Genomic DNA, 17,719 nt, shown 5'->3' with positions numbered 1-17,719 from the left:
TGACTCAGAGCACGCCCTCAGTACTGCCCTGAAGTGTCAGCCTAGATTACATGCTCAAGTCTCTGGAGTCGGGCTTGAAACACGATCTTCTGACTCGGGTAGATTTTCACCCCGAGCGGAATCTTGGTGGCCATCAGATGGAGCGTGTTAGCTGGTCGCCCAATAATCTCGGTGCATTTTGAGAGCCGGGCCTCATTAGCATTCGGCCAGTGGTCTGTGGGTGGAAAACGAGCGCCCTGTGCAGGTGATCTCGGGAGCTGGAGAGGCCCAGGATGATTTTGTGGCGTCTGGAGCAGCACTCCTCCTTCCGAACCCACAAAAATAAACACCAGCTAGCTTACCTGTCGGTTGCTCTTCTGCTGGACCACCAGCTGATATCAGGCGGAACATACTCAGTGCATGGTCTGCCTCATCTGTCCTATGTCATAGGACCCCAATTTGCATTTTAAATGGACCTATCGCCTGACTCGGGCAGGAGCTCTGACCACCCAGCTGTAGGTCCAGAGGATGATTGCGCCTGCCTCAGCAGTGATGGGAACAGGGCAGTACGTCATTTCCCACCATTTTCGGGGCACAACCATCCCCTTTCCATCAGGTGGAAGACCCCAAAATATTCCCCAGAGAGTTCTGCCACTGAGCCAAGGCTGACACCTTTACTTACAAGTTTTGAAATATTCTGATATCATTGCACTAAGGCTACTCATCACATCCCTAGTGGCATTAGTCCTAGTGTGTAAGCAGAATTGTTTTCTTAAAAAAAAACAGCGCAGGAGATGCATGATTCCTTGGAAATGCAGTAAGGGTTAATACTAGTTGCCTTTTAGCAGACTTAGTTGTCAGTTTTTTCATGTTAGATTGTAGCTATTACCTTATCTTCCTGGTCTTCAATTGACTTTTTCAAAAATTAAATAACCGTAATACTTAAAACCAAATTTGTATTTTAACACATATATTGGTAATAGCCCACTTTTGTATTTATCTTATAGAAGAATTTGGCTCAATAAACAAAAGCTAGATAATTTATTAATTGAATCTACATATACATAGTCAGGTATGAAAAACTAATTCATAATGTGTGTGGATACAAACAATTGAATGTTTTGTTTTTTAATAACTGTTTAGAATATTAAATGAGGTATTGACTTATTATTTTTCATGTGCTTAGAATACAGTTCAAATAATCAAGGGAACCAGTCGAAGACAAAGGGGATAATTCTGATTTTATGCAATAGTGTAAAATGCGTGATAGCGAATCGGCAGCCTGTTTTACACCTCTCCTGATTGTTATTTCCATCGAAGTCATTGTGACAAAAAGTGATGCAATTTTGTCCATCATGTATTATAATCATTGGCTTCCTTCTTCTCGTTAAAGCATATATGGGATTAAAACCATTTTCGTTTAAAGAAATGACCCAGTCTTCTGATGGACACCAATATAAGAACCAGAATGAATCATTGTACGAGAAGGTGGTTTTAATATGCTGTAGCCTGTTGAGTAAAAAGCCATTAGTGTTGTTCTATCCAGAAACATCCTTGATATCTTTCTGTATAGGTGTTGGGTTCCTGTGTCAGATAGACTTCTACAAATAAGTGACAATTGGATTGTTCCAACAGATATGAGGTGAATAGTGATCTAACCTGGGCTTTTTGATTTGGTGTGTTTACATACATTTATGATTAGCTGTTTTGATGCAGGCTATTGAATATGGTTAGCTTCCTGAGTTGTCACCTTGGAGACCGTTTCTAGGAAGCTCAGTCATCATCCATGACATCCTGTGGATGCTTGGTAGCCTGGTGCAATTGGAAGTGATATATAATTGATTTCCTTTGTTCACTAGTTGCACTTCAAAGGAGATAGATAGAATGGCGGAGGTTTTCCGGTTGTGTGCTTGCCTGCACGTGATTCCCCCGCATTCATTTTAATGGACAAGAAAATCGCGGGCTGATGAGCGCACAAGTGAAAAATCCCAGCCTGTGTCTTGAACAGGCTTCCCCTAATTCAGCAGTCATTCTGAAAGTTATTTATTAAAAAAAAGAGAGATCGGGAACTCTAATCAAGAGATCAAGCCACAAAATACCAAGGGGCGTAATTCCAAAGATCCCATTCCACCAGCAGAAGTGTGACGGAGCAGGGCCTAAGTATGCTGATTTCCAGGGATGGGGTCATCGGGGTGCTTCACTCTTGTAAGTGTGCATAAGTGGTGTCCACCCAAATGAAGGCCTAGAATGTTGGAGCAGCTCCATGCTGTTCCAGTGCAGTACAAAAGGCCTGGAAAGGGCCTCCCAAAAATAGGGCAGCAGAAGTGTTCAATCCAAAGAAGCAAGCAGGCTGCCCATTCAACAATCAATTTCCTGTAGAATCGTTTACCTTTTTTCTCAGGCATTTTGGGACCTTTAGTAGACCCACAATGGAACCTACACCTGTTCTGAATCGGTGTGGGTTTCATTGGATCTAGCAGGTGATGTTGTAAGTGGATTTCCTTGGAAATGATTAACCTCCCCCAGACATTCCACCTTGACATGGGAGGAGGGGGGTCATGTAAGCTCCACCCTCTCAACGCCCATTGGAATTTCCCAATCTCCTGTTGCTGGGCAGACTTGATGGAGCTGGTTTCCACTCTATTTCACAAGCCCCCTCCAGTAGTTACACTAGAGATGAACCCAGGCCGAGGGTAGAATTTTAGCCCCCCAAGTACGGTTATGATCACATTGCTTCAGGTCAAGTTTTAGATTGAGTTTTAGTGCAAGAAATGTTGCTATTTTTTAGATTCTGAGGAGGAATAGTTATCTGTATGTTACTGTAAGTCTACTGTTTGTCATTGCTACTTTTTGCTATCTATTTTCTGTTTGGTAGTTTATAGCCTAAAGCACATTCTGAAAGTGTTTATGCTACCATGTCTGAAGTCAGGGAAATCACATGAGAGCATGTGATATACCCAGTGAGCTAAATTCAATGACAAGGGTTTCCGTTCAATTCTGGGTCCCCTATAAATTAGTAGATATTGGGCAGATAAAGAAATTCTTAGCATATGGGAATAATCTCTGATGCTGAACACCAATAAAGTATCTCAGGTAAATGCTCAAAGGTGTAACAGAGTTATTGTCAACTCCGTGCCTTTTTAATATGAAGAGCTGCTGTATTTCCTTAAAGTATGCTACTTCTGATTATCGTTTTAATCTTGTCTCCAAAATTCTTTAATAATTTAGTGATACAATTACTACATGCTTTTGCAGGAAGTGCAATGATGGCCCTGAGTTTCCTTGGAAATTCTGCCAGTGTAACCCGCAGGTAACAGCAGGAACAAAGTTGCACTGGGTCTCCTCCATTTCTGGGATTTTCCAGCTTGCCTTGTAATAGATGAAACATCCGCTCATCCCATACAAAACTAAAATTGTTAGGGGGTTTAAGTTTGGGTGGGGGTGAGGACTCACTACACTCCAAAACTCTGCTGCCAGTATCCTATCCCACACCAAGTCCTATTCACTCATCACTACTGTCCTTGCTGAGCTACCCTAGCTCCTGGTCCTCCAATGCCTTCAATTTAAAGTCCTCATCTTTGTGTTTAGCTTAACTCATGGCTTTGCCCCTGCCTATCATCTCTGTGACTTCAATCTTACAACCACCACCACCCCATTGCCAGTGGCAAACGTGTAAAAAGATATTTTATGACTCGCAACAAAAATATATCCCTGTGAGGAGGAAAGACTCCACAAAAAGGGTGAACCAACCATGGCTAACTAAAGAGGTAAAGGATGGTATCAGGTTAAAAGAAAAAGCATACAACATGGCAAAGATTGCTGGTAAGCCTGCAGATTGGGAAAACTTTAAAAATCAGCAAAAGATGACTAAAAGAGTAATAAAGAAGGAGAAAATAAATTGAGAGTAAACTAGCAAGAAATATAAAAACTGACAGTAAAAGCTTCTACAAGTATATAAAAAGGGAGAGGGTAGCTGAAGTAAACATTGGTCCCTTAGAGGATGAGACTGGGGAAATAATAATGGAAAACAAGGAAATGACAGAGGAATTGAGCAGATATTTTGTATCTGTCTTCACAGTAGAAGACACGAATAATATACCAATAATAGTAGAAAATCAAGGGGCAAAGGGGAGGGAGGAACTAAAAGCAATCACTATCACTAGAGAAAAAGTACTAGGTAAACTAATGGGTCTAAAGGCTGACAAGTCCCCTGGACCTGATGGCTTGCATCCGAGGGTCTTAAAGGAAGTGGCTAAAGAAATAGTGGATGCATTGGTTGTAATCTTCCAGAATTCACTAGATCCTGGAAAGGTCCCAGCGAATTGGAAAACCGCAAACGTAACACCCCTATTCAAGAAGGGAGTGAGACAGAAAGCAGGTAACTATAGACCAGTTAGCCTAACATCTGTCATTGGGAAAATGCTAGAATCCATTATTAAGGAAGTAGTAGCAGGACATTTGGAGACTCATAATACAATCAAGGCGAGTCAACGTGGTTTTATGAAGGGGAAATCGTGTCTGACATTTATTAGAGGTCTTTGAGGAAGTAACGGGCAGGGTGGATAAAGGGGAACCAATGGATGCAGTATATTTGGATTTCCAAAAGGCATTGGATAAGGTGCCACATAAAAGATTACTGCACAAGATAAGAGCTCATGGTGTTGGGGGTAATATACTGGTATGGATAGAGGATTGGCTAACTAACAGAAAACAAAGAGTCGGGATAAAAGAGCCATTTTCAAAATGGCAATCTGTAACTAGTGGGGTGCTGCAGGGCTCAGTGCTGGGGCCTCAACTATTTATAATATATGTCAACGACTTAGATGAAGGAACAGATTGTCTTGTGGCCAAATTTGCTGATGATACAAAGATAGGTGGAAAAGCAAGTTGCGATGAGGACAAAAGTGTCTACAAAGGGATATTGAAAGGGATTGTGCGCCAGAACTAGCTGCGCCTCTAGCCAAGCTATTCCAGTACAGCTACAACACTGGCATCTATCTGCCAATGTGGAAAATTGCCCAGGTATGTCATGTCCACAAAAAGCAGGACAAATCTAATCCGGCCAATTACCGTCCCATCAGTCTACTCTCGATCATCAGCAAAGTGATGGAAGGTGTCGTCGACAGCGCTATCAAGCGGCACTTACTCACCAATAACCTGCTCACCGATACTCAGTTTGGGTTCCGCCAGGACCACTCAGCTCCAGACCTCATTACAGCCTTGGTCCAAACGTGTGCAAAAGAGCTGAATTCCAGAGGTGAGGTGAGAGTGACTGCCCTTGACATCAAGGCAGCATTTGACCGAGTGTGGCACCAAGGAGCCCTAGTAAAATTGAAGTCAATGGGAATCGGGGAAAACTCTCCAGTGGCTGGAGTCATACCTCGCACAAAGGAAGATGGTAGTGGTTGTTGGTGGCCAATCATCTCAGCCCCAAGACATTGCTGCAGGAGTTCCTCAAGGCAGTGTCCTAGGCCCAACCATCTTCAGCTGCTTCATCAATGACCTTCCCTCCATCATAAGGTCAGAAATGGGGATGTTCGCTGATGATTGCACAGTGTTCAGTTCCATTCGCAACCCCTCAGATAATGAGGCAGTCCGAGCCCGCATGCAGCAAGACCTGGACAACATCCAGGCTTGGGCTGACAAGTGGCAAGTAACATTCGCACCAGAAAAGTGCCAGGCAATGACCATCTCCAACAAGAGAGAGTCTAACCACCTCCCCTTGACATTCAACGGCATTACCATTGCCGAATCGCCCACCATCAACATCCTGGGGGTCACCATTGACCAGAAACTTAACTGGAGCAGCCATATAAATACTGTGGCCACAAGAGCAGGCCAGAGGCTGGGTATTCTGCGACGAGTGACTCACCTCCTGACTCCCCCAAAGCCTTTCTACCATCTACAAGGCACAAGTCAGGAGTGTGATGGAATACTCTCCACTTGCCTGGATGAGTGCAGCTCCAACAACACTCAAGAAGCTCGACACCATCCAGGACAAAGCAGCCTGCTTGATTGGCACCCCATCCACCACCCTAAACATTCACTCCCTTCACCACCGGTGCACAGTGGCTGCAGTGTGTACCATCCACAGGATGCACTGCAGCAAGTCGCCAAGGCTTCTTCGACAGCACCTCCCAAACCCGCAACCTCTACCACCAAGAAGGACAAGGGCAGCAGGTACATGGGAGCAACACCACCTACAAGTTCCCCTCCAAGTCACACATCATCCCAACTTGGAAATATATCGCCGTTCCTTCATCGTCACTGGGTCAAAATCCTGGAATCCCTTCTTAACAGCACTGTGGGAAACCTTCACCACACAGACTGCAGTGGTTCAAGAAGGCGGCTCACCACCACCTTCTCAAGGGCAATTAGGGATGGGCAATAAATGCTGGCCTCATCAGCGACACCCACATCCCATGAACGAATAAAAAAAAGGTTAAGCGAATGGACAAAAATTTGGCAGATGGAATATAATGTGGGGCAATGTGAAGTCATCCACTTTGGGAGGAAAAATAAAAAAGCAAAATATTATTTGAATGGAGAAATACTACAAAATACTACTCTGCTGCGGTACAGATGGATCTGGGTGTCCTCGTACATGAAACACAAAAAGTCAACATACAGGTGCAGCAAGTAATCCGGAAGGCAAATGGAATATTGGCCTTTATTTCTAGGGGGATGGAGTATAAAAGCAGGGACGTCATGCTACAACTGTACAGGGTGCTGGTGAGACCACACCTGGAGTACAGCATACAGTTCTGGTGCCCTTATTTAAGGAAGGACATACTTGCATTGGAGGCAGTTCAGAGAAGGTTCACTAGGTTGATTCCGGGTATGGAAGGGTTGTCTTATGAGGAAAGATTCAACAGGTTGGGTCTATACTCATTGGAGTTTCGAAGAATGAGAGGAGATCTTATTGAAACATACAAGATTCTGAGGGGACTCAATAGGGTAGATGCTGAGAGGATGTTACCCCTCATGGGGGAATCTAAAACTAGGGGGCATAGTCTCAAACTAAGGGGTCGCCCGCTTAAGACGGAAATGAGGAGGAATTTCTTCTCCCAGAGGGTGGTGAATCTTTGGAATTCTTTACCTCAAAAAGCTGTGGAGGCTGAGTCATTGAGTACATTCAAGGCTGAGTTAGACAAATTTTTGATCAGCAAGGGAGTCAAAGGATATGGGGAAAAGGCGGGAAAGTGGAGTTGAGATAAAAATCAGATCAACCATGATCTCATTGAATGGCGGAGCAGGCTCGAGGGGCCGAATGGCTTATTCCAGCTCCTATCTCTTATGGTCTTATGGTTATGGTCTAACTCTCCGTTCCTTTGATTCTGCTTTCTTGTGCATCTCTCCCTCCCTTTACCCCATCATAGGAATTCTAAATCCCTCCACCTCTTAACCTCCCTTTCCTCTTTTAAGACCCTCTTTAAAACACATCCTTTTAGACATTCCTAATATTTCTTTCATTGGCTCGGCGTCCAGTTTTGTTTGATTACGCCCCTGTGAAGCGCCTTGAGACGTTTTTCTACATTGAAGGTGCTTACATATATGCACGTAGTTGTTATAGACCCACTTTTCAGAAGAGGTAAAGTGAAGCACTTAAAGCCAACACTCATAACTGATCCACCCTATCTTCTATTACATGCGTTGCATGGCTAGTAGATTTATAGCAACAATTGTATTGTTATATCTTCTTTTGACATATAGTGTAGATGCACATGTAAGAAAGAGTTTAGAGAAGGGAAAGATACATTTTTCACTGTTTTTAATAGAAAATAAACATTAGATGCGAAATAAATTATTTTTATGTTTTCAGTGACATATTCCAAAAACTCTTATCAGCAGCTCTTGTGAAGTTGTTGATTTTTTTTTTCCAGATTTGTGACATCAGTATCTGATGCTTAGGAACATCTTGCGGTCTGGTCCAACTCTGATCAGCTGCTTTACAACACTTGTGTGGTCCCAGAACTTTATTAATTCAAAAAAAAAATCCTATTTCCACACTTGGTAATGGTGCAATACATTAGGGGCCAAAATGCAATCCCGGCACTGAAGGATCAACACCGCTATTTTTTGGGCGTTGAGGTTGCCTCTAGCACAGAGTGTTAACTTCATGCTATAATGCAAGGTCAGCTCATTAACATATTATCATGGTACGCCCAGGGCACAGTGTATGACACACTGGGAGTGCACCTGGGTCTGGGGAGCAGGTTATTTGCTGCCAGCAGATTTTAAAGGTCCACTGATCACCTTTATAACTGACTTGTTACTGCAGAGGGTGAGAAATGGTTGGAGCAAGGCTACATGTGAAAACTGCTGCATTTAATGAAGCAGCTTTCGAGGTCCTGCAGAATAAGATAGCTGATTTGGGCAATGAAGGCCACCACCAGAGCAGCTAGATGAAGGTGGCAGGAAGAATATTCGTTGTCTCACTTGTGCATCGAACCTGGGAGGAGCTGAGGAAAAAATCTGTTGGTCTCAGGAAGGATGCCAAGATACATTTTCTCCCATTTTTCTTCATTTTACAATGTTGCCTTACAATCCTCGTTAACCGCACCTCACTGCAAGCTTTGTCGCACATCACAGAGGGAGAATGCACAGCATCCTACTGTATTTTCTAAATGCACAGGCATGCCCATGTTTCACCAGAACATTCTGCCTTACTGCCATCATTATTTATTTGTCCTTTGGCTCAATAAATGTAGCAAGCAACAAACACCAAGCATGCTGCGAACACAAGATATCTGCATACTGCATGTTCACTGACATAAGATATCTGCTACCGTGAAAAGTTGGATGACACGCATCTCCCGTAATTCAACATATGACCTTTTTCTATCTGCTTGCAGAAGACTGCTCATGATAGGTGCCAGTGCACTGAATGGGGTGTGGTCACCTTATCTACAACCCTTGTTGTAGAGAAATGGCCCCCAACTTTTGTGCTGGATAGGCCCCTGTGTGACCCAGTTCACAGGGTCCAATAGAATAGAAGAGTTAAGATTTGTAATGCTAGGTTTTTGCCCTTTTTTTGCACATCATTTTTGTACTTCTGGTGAGCACAGGAATCACCTGCCAGATACAGATGAAAGCTTCATAGTATTAGACAGGAACTTTCAGAAGTTGATTGGGAGAGTCTGTTGGCAGGCAAAGGGACGTCTGGTAAGTGGGAGGCTTTCAAAAGTGTGTTAACCAGGGTTCAGGGTAAGCACATTCCTTATAAAGTGAAGGGCAAGGCTGGTAGAAGTAGGGAACCTTGGATGACTCGGGAGATTGAGGCACTAGTCAAAAAGAAGAAGGAGGCATATGACATGCATAGGCAGCTGGGATCAAGTGGATCCCTTGAAGAGTATAGAGATTGCCGGAGTAGAGTTAAGAGAGAAATCAGGAGGGCAAAAAAAGGGGATATGAGATTGCTTTGGCAGATCAGGCAAAGGTGAATCCAAAGAGCTTCTACAAATACATAAAGGGCAAAAAGGTAACTAGGGAGAGAGTAGGGCCTCTTAAGGATCAACAAGGTCATCTATGTGCGGAACCACAAGAAATGGGTGAGATCCTGAATGAATATTTCACATCGGTATTTACGGTTGAGAAAGGCATGGATGTTAGGGAACTTGGGGAAATAAATAGTGATGTCTTGAGGAGTGTACATATTACAGAGAGGGAGGTGCTGGAAGTCTTAACAAGCATCAAGGTAGATAAATCTCCGGGACCTGATGAAATGTATCCCAGGACGTTATGGGAGGTTAGGGAGGAAATTGCGGGTCCCCTAGCAGAGATATTTGAATCATCCACCGCTACAGGTGAGGTGCCTGAAGATTGGAGGGTAGCAAATGTTGTGCCTTTGTTTAAGAAGGGCGGCAGGGAAAAGCCTGGGAACTACAGACCAGTGAGCCTGACATCTGTAGTGGGTAAGTTGTTAGAGGGTATTCTGAGGGACAGGATCTACAGGCATTTGGAGAGGCAGGGACTAATTAGGAACAGTCAGCATGGTTTTGTGAGAGGAAAATCATGTCTCACGAATTTGATTGAGTTTTTGAAGGGGTAACCAAGAAGATAGATGAGGGCTGTGCAGTAGACGTGGTCTACATGGACTTCAGCAAAGCATTTGACAAGGTACCGCATGGTAGGTTGTTACATAAGGTTAAATCTCATGGGATCCAAGGTGAGGTAGCCAATTGGATACAAAATTGGCTTGACGACAGAAGACAGAGGGTGGTTGTCGAGGGTTGTTTTTCAAACTGGATGCCTGTGTCCAGTGGTGTGCCTCAGGGATCGGTGCTGGGTCCGCTGTTATTTGTTATTTATATTAATGATTTGGATGAGAATTTAGGAGGCATGGTGAGTAAGTTTGCAGATGACACCAAGATTGGTGGCATTGTGGACAGTGAAGAAGGTTATCTAGGATTGCAACGGGATCTTGATCAATTGGGCCAGTGGGCCGATGAATGGCAGATGGAGTTTAATTTAGATAAATGTGAGGTGATGCATTTTGGTAGATCGAATCGGGCCAGGACCTACTCCGTTAATGGTAGGGCGTTGGGGAGAGTTATAGAACAAAGAGATCTAGGAGTACAGGTTCATAGCTCCTTGAAAGTGGAGTCACAGGTGGATAGGGTGGTGAAGAAGGCATTCGGCATGCTTGGTTTCATTGGTCAGAACATTGAATGCAGGAGTTGGGATGTCTTGTTGAAGTTGTACAGGGCATTGGTGAGGCCACACTTGGAGTACTGTGTACAGTTCTGGTCACCCTATTATAGAAAGGATATTATTAAACTAGAAAGAGTGCAGAAAAGATTTACTAGGATGCTACTGGGACTTGATGGTTTGACTTACAGGGAGAGGTTAGACAGACTGGGACTTTTTTCCCTGGAGAGTAGGAGGTTAAGGGGTGATCTTATAGAAGTCTATAAAATAATGAGGGGCATAGATAAGGTCGATAGTCAAAATCTTTTCCCAAAGGTAGGGGAGTCTATAACGAGGGGGCATAGATTTAAGGTGAGAGGGGAGAGATACAAAAGGGTCCAGAGGGGCAATTTTTTCACTCAAAGGGTGGTGAGTGTCTGGAACGAGCTGCCAGAGGCAGTAGTAGAGGCGGGTACAATTTTGTCTTTTAAAAAGCATTTGGACAGTTACATGGGTAAGATGGGTATAGAGGGATATGGGCCAAGTGCAGGCAATTGGGACTAGCTTAGTGGTATAAACTGGGCGACATGGACATGTTGGGCCGAAGGGCCTGTTTCCATGTTGTAACTTCTATGATTCTATGATTAGAATGACATAGATGTGACATTATGCCTTCCACGTCTTTTTCTGCAGGTGCAGCCTGGCCTTGTCTGTTTTCTGGCACCTGTGAAGTTATCGAGCTGGGTCAAAATCCTGGAACTCCCTACCTAACAGCACTGTGGGAGAACCTTCACTGCACGGACTGCAGCAGTTCAAGAAGGTGGCTCACTACCACCTTCTCGAGGGCAATTAGGGATGGGCAATAAATGCCAGCGATGCCCACATCCCATGAATGAATTAAAAAAAAGTAGATTTTTTTGTCATTAGGAAAGAAAGCGACATCATCCACTACCATTTCATGCATGTCCCTGCTCCTGGGCTCTGTCATTGTGTGATCTGTGGACCAGCAGACCCCATGATAGTGATGGCATTATTGAAGCCCCTATGAATGGCTTTCTGCTTTCAATCATGGACAGTGCAGCCCAAGGCCTTTATGGTAGCATGCTAAGGATTCATAAGAGATGCTAAGACCAGCAGGAGGAGTTCCACTACAAATATCCCAGAGTTACCATGTGCTTCAAAGTGGAGTGCAGACTTTCGATCCTGTGTATCAGTACTTTGAATGTGGTTTTTTTTTTATTCGTTCACGGGATGTGGGCGTCGCTGGCAAGGCCGGCATTTATTGCCCATCCCTAATTGCCCTTGAGAAGGCGGTGGTGAGCCGCCTTCTTGAACCGCTGCAGTCCGTGTGGTGACGGTTCTCCCACAGTGCTGTTAGGAAGGGAGTTCCAGGATTTTGACCCAGCGACAATGAAGGAACGGCGATATATTTCCAAGTCGGGATGGTGTGTGACTTGGAGGGGAACGTGCAGGTGGTGTTGTTCCCATGCGCCTGCTGCCCTTGTCCTTCTAGGTGGTAGAGGTCGCGGGTTTGGGAGGTTTGTCGAACTCTCCATACTAGTTGCATTATGATGAAAGCTGGTAGGAACACTTCCCAATGACTCCAACAATCTTTAATGCTGAGAATGCATCCTTCTTTCAAAAGCCGGACCATGGAATGTATATTGTTTTAAGCTGTAGATAGATGTGATCTTCCCCTCTGGCCAGCTGCTTCCTTTTTCTCCTCTGCCACCTCCATCTGCTCCTGCTCCCTTGTGCTCTCTGTTTCATTTACAGCACACTCCTCAAGTTAACTTTCTAAAGCACCCTAGGTGGATGTCCTGTGCTATTGTTTGTCAGAGTGAGATTGAGTGACAAGATTTGCTGTGATGTGCAAGCACTAGATAGGAGGCGTGAATCATCCACATCAGGCAAATGAGCTGCACCAAGAAGTGCAACCAGGTTCAGCAACATTTGTCAGGCACACGTCTGACTTATTCCAGTGCACTGTGCTAACATGAAAATCAGCCCCATGCTGTTGTATTCCTGGGTGCTGAGGTAAGGCTGTTGGCAGTAGCGACGGTGGTTTTATTTGGCCATTAACACGAATTATTCTATACCCATGGTCACAGGCCAACTACATATTAATGGAGTAGACCCCCTTTCTGTTTATGAAACGAATAGTATTGGGGCTAGAGACCCAAATGGCTATATATGTGTTATCAATAATATCTAGTGCTTTGGAGAATCCTGCCAGAATATAAAAGATTGGATTTCTTTTGTGTTGCTACCTGCTTTCCATGGGGAAATTGACAAATTCTATGAGCTGAGGAAAAGGTATCCATGATTAGTATTATGCAAGTGCACACAGTAGGTTGAGACACTTGACTTGCATCTCTTGCTGTTGCTTGGAAGGACGCAGAAGCTTAAAACCTAAGGTAGCAGTTATCTTGACAGACACTGACAGCCTTCACTATCCTGGAAGTGGTTTCTTTGTTTGGCTGCACGATAGTAAAAAGTTCTGTCTTGTCCTCTTTGGAGAATAGTAATCTCCACGTGCAGGTTTCCCCGTACGATTGCCTAAACAAGTAGCAGCTGAAGGTCATATTCTACTCCATCACCAATGATGCAAATGCATCTGTCTTGCATGCCTCCTCAGATCCTCTTTCTCCTCCCCAGAACTTGCAAATAAAAAGTGATACCCATAATTCCTATTTAGGAAGCACACAATGACAATTTCCTGGGGAAATAGTCACTGGTACCAGATGGGGTGCAGCTACTCATTCCAAGTGGGAAAAAATGAGTTAACTTTAAGAGATAGCACTCACCATGTTAACTGTAACCGTTTCATCGAAGCACTGGGAGGGAAGAAATTGGTTATGTGATGATTTCGGGCACGAGATCGATGACGTCTTCAATACACACACCAGAAGCTGGAGGCCCAAGACTTGTCCCAAATTGGGCCTCGGCCTCATCTTCACAATTCCAGCGAGCTGCAGATTGGGCGTCCAGTGACAGCTTACCATTTGCTTTGCATCAATTTGGGCCGGCTGTGACCCTGGCAGTGTTCCTCAGGGAGGTCCTCAGGGGTGGGGAGGTGAACAGGAGGGGCGAATGTGAGCTGGCAGCGACCTGCAGTATTGCTGTGGAGCCAGGAGGAGCACTCATGCTCCTACTGGCTCCACATTATGTTAAAAAGCAAAAACTTACCATTTTGTTGGCCATCTCTATCGGTCCCTTTAAGCCCCAGAAGAACTTGAAAAACTGTCAAATTTCAGAGCGGGGTCATGAAACTGGCATTAAGCTCCTCATTTGCATGTGCAAGGGTCTTATCGCCTGTTTCAGGTAGGTTTCAGGGACGCCTCAATATCGTCCAAACCAGTATACCGTCGGACATACTTCTAGCACAGTTCGAGCTTGGCACTGCAAAATTGTTGATTTTTATCCCCACTTTTTGTGCCCAAAAAATGGGTGCGAGTGTCCAATTTTGCCCCTTGGGTGTCTGCCATGCGTTTAGACCACATTATGGGCTGTGATGTCAATAACAATTTTTTGGGCCCTTATCGAGCTTAACACACAATAGGTACACCAGCTTTCAATGCTAAGGACACTTCTGGATTGCATGATCTTGTGCATTGAGATGCTAAGCAGGTCCTTTTTTATTCGTTCATGGGATGGGGGCGTTACTAGCGAGGCCAGCATTTATTGCCCATCCCCAGTTGCCCTTGAGAAGGGGGTGGTGAGCCGCCTTCTTGAACCGCTGCAGTCCATGTGGTGAAGGTTCTCTCACGGTGCTGTTAGGAAGGGATTTCCAGGATTTTGACCCAAGTCGGGATGGTGTGTGACTTGGAGGGGAACGTGCAGGTGGTGGTGTTCCCATGTGCCTGCTGCCCTTGTCCTTCTAGGTGGTAGAGGTCGCGGGTTTGGGAGTAAATGTTTAGGGTGGTGCATGGAGTGCCAATCAAGCAGGCTGCTTTGACCTGGATGGTGTCGAGCTTCTTGAGTGTTGTTGGAGCTGCACTCATCCAGTTAAGTGGAGAGTATTCCATCACACTCCTGACTTGTGCCTTGTAGATGGTGGAAAGGCTTTGGGGAGTCAGGAGGTGAGTCACTCGCCGCAGAGTACCCAGCCTCTGACCTGCTCTTGTAGTCACAGTATTTATATGGCTGGTCCAGTTAAGTTTCTGGTCAATGGTGATCCCCAGGATGTTGATGGTGGGGGATTCGGCGATGATAATGCTGATGAATGTCAAGGGGAGCTGGTTAGACACTCTTGTTGGAGATAGTCATTGCCTGGCACTTTTCTGGCGTGAATGTTACTTGCCACTTATGAGCCCAAGCCTGGATGTTGTCCAGGTCTTGCTGTATGTGGGCACGGACTGCTTCATTATCTGAGGGATTGCGAATGGAACTGAGCACTGTGCAGTCATCAGCGAACATCCCCATTTCTGACCTTATGATGGAGGAAGGTCATTGATGAAGTAGCTGAAGATGGTTGGGCCTAGGACACTGCCCTAAGGAACACCTGCAGCAATGTCCTGCGGCTGAGATGATTGGCCTCCAACAACCACTACCATCTTCCTTTGTGCCAGGTATGACTCCAGCCACTGGAGAGTTTTCCTACTGATTCCCATTGACTTCAGTTTTGTTAGGGCTCCTTGGTGCCACACTTGGTCAATTGCTGCCTTGACGTCAAGGGCAGTCACTCTTGGTGCCAATAATACATAGAACTGACACCCAATGCGCTTTGAGAATCTAATGTTGCATTAAAAGCCCCAGATGATTTCTTTCAGTTTCCCAATCTTCAAATTAAATAATTTCTTAAAAAGGAGATTTTATAAATATTAATTGAAATATTAAGGAGTCATATGATTTTCCCCTGATTTTTAAATACTTTGTCAAACTGATAATGGCAGACAATGTATCTTAGAAAACTAGTTCACAACTTTAAAATAACTAATGGTAATCTAGCTTGACTGGTTATTTGAGACATCAGTTGTCATTGTTGCATCTTTTGGTTACTGGATGTTTCAGATTTGAGACTCATTGCCCATTTGGGAATATATTTGCCATTGGAACAAGATTTTGATTATAATAAATTGAGAACTCTTGTCAGGGTTGAAACACTACTAAACCGTAGATTATTGTCAAAAAATGCAACATTTTTACCTTGGCAGATTTCAGAATTTCAGGAATACGGCATGAATGAAATTCCCAAGCTGTTTTATTAGATATTATATTGAGCTACTTGTTAAACTGGAAAGAAAATTCATGTGTTTTTAAGGTATTAGAGAAATTGATTTTTGTATTAAATGCACATGTTCACACTTGCACACAGACAATCTATTTGTATAAAATTTTGTGGAAGCTCAGAAACCCCTATTATATAAATTACATTGTTCTTGAAGAATGTATCTTGTCAATTTTTAGCATATTTAATTGCAATAATTTAGCTGTGGGAAAATATTTTAGTAACCATCCTTAAAATGTCATAATTTTCTTATTAAAAATTGGGGATTTTAAAACCGGGAGATACGTTGTGGCACATTGAGAGGTGGGATGCAGGTTCCTGCAATCCTATCCATAGTTGCATCACTATTGAGAGGTTCCGAGTAGATGACAGCTACTTTCCCACAAGGTTTGAATGAAATTCAGCTGAAGAATTCTCTCAGTGCAACTGTTGTGTGCCTCTTAATGGTTAGCTCAGAGTAGCATTGACAGAAACCTGGGAGTCGATCACCTACCTACTCTCCAATTGGTGTGTGGTGCACAAAGCTTACTTTCAAATGTAAATCAGTTTTGTAAAGTGCACTAATGATTGCTGTGCTAACATGTTTTATAAAGCCAATTGTGTTTATTTTTCAGCAATCAGGGAGGATGGAATGCCAGGAGGTAGAAACAAAAGTATTGGCCCTGTTCAGGTATGTGTTTTGTCAGTCATGGAAATTAAGCTATACGTAATGGTAGTGCAGGGGTGTATTTTGCTTTTGATTCTACAGTTCAATTGTTACAAATAGCAGCCATTGTTACAATAAAATCTTGTATGAATAGAATGTAATGTAATGTTAACCTTAAAACAATATTGATGCTGCAAATATAGTTTAATTTGTCTTCCTTTTTTTTTATTCATTCATGGGATGTGGGCGTCACTGGCAAGGCCAGCATTTATTGCCCATCCCTAATTGCCCTTGAGAAGGTGGTGGTGAGCCACCTTCTTGAAACGCTGCAGTCCGTGTGCTGAAAGTTTTCCCACAGTGCTGTTAGGTTGGGAGTTCCAGGATTTTGACCCAGCGACGATGAAGGAACGGCGATATATTTCCAAGTTGGGATGGTGTGTGACTTGGAGGGGAACATGCAGATGGTGTTGTTCCCATGTGGCTGCTGCCCTTGTCCTTCTAGGTGGTAGAGTTCGCGGGTTTGGGATGTGCTGTCAAAGAAGCCTTGGCGAGTTGCTGCAGTGCATCCTGTGGATGGTACACACTGCAGCCACGGTGCACCATTGGTGAAGGGTGTGAATGTTTACAGTGGTGGATGGGGTACCAATCAAGCAGGCTGTTTTGTCCTGGATGGTGTCGAGCTTCTTGAGTGTTGTTGGAGCTGCACTCATCCAGTTAAGTGGAGAGTATTCCATCACACTCCTGACTAGTGCCTTGTAGATGGTGGAAAGGCTTTGGGGAGTCAGAAGGTGAGTCACTCGCCACAGAATACCCAGGCTCTGACCTGCTCTTGTAGCCACAGTATTTATATGGCTGGTCCAGTTAAGTTTCTGATTAATGGTGACCCCCAGGATGTTGATGGTGGGGGATTTGGCGATGCTAATGCCGTTGAATGTCAAGGGGAGGTGGTTAGACTCTCTCCTGTTGGAGATGGTCATTGCGTGAATGTCTTTAGATTAATGTGATTAAACAAAGTTCACCTTGATTAATCTATGATGTGGAGATGCCGGTGATGGACTGGGGTGGACAAATGTAAGGAATCTTACAACACCAGGTTATAGTCCAACAAATTTATTTTAAAATCACAAGCTTTCGGAGATTATCCCCTTCGTCAGGTGAATGAGTGAAAAGGTTCTCAAATCGCATATCTTATACTAGGCTGGGACAGCATCACACCAATCAAAAGGTGTCGTTGT

General features: G+C 44.1%; 1 protein-coding gene across 1 annotated transcript in view; it reads left to right on the top strand.

Moving 5' to 3' along the window:
- LOC137300556 (nuclear receptor subfamily 6 group A member 1) overlaps window positions 1-17,719 on the top strand; it is a 341,818-nt gene that overhangs the window by 287,705 nt on the left and 36,394 nt on the right. Inside the window, exon 4 of the mRNA XM_067969704.1 lies at window positions 16,453-16,508. Within this exon, the coding sequence (XP_067825805.1) occupies window positions 16,453-16,508 (56 nt within the window). The remainder of the gene's footprint in view (window positions 1-16,452; window positions 16,509-17,719) is intronic.

The sequence above is a fragment of the Heptranchias perlo genome, chromosome 31 (genome assembly GCF_035084215.1).
Source record: "Heptranchias perlo isolate sHepPer1 chromosome 31, sHepPer1.hap1, whole genome shotgun sequence".
NCBI lineage: Eukaryota > Metazoa > Chordata > Chondrichthyes > Hexanchiformes > Hexanchidae > Heptranchias > Heptranchias perlo.
The sequence above is the reverse complement of the archived record's forward strand: the minus strand, read 5'-3'. Positions and strand labels throughout refer to the sequence as shown.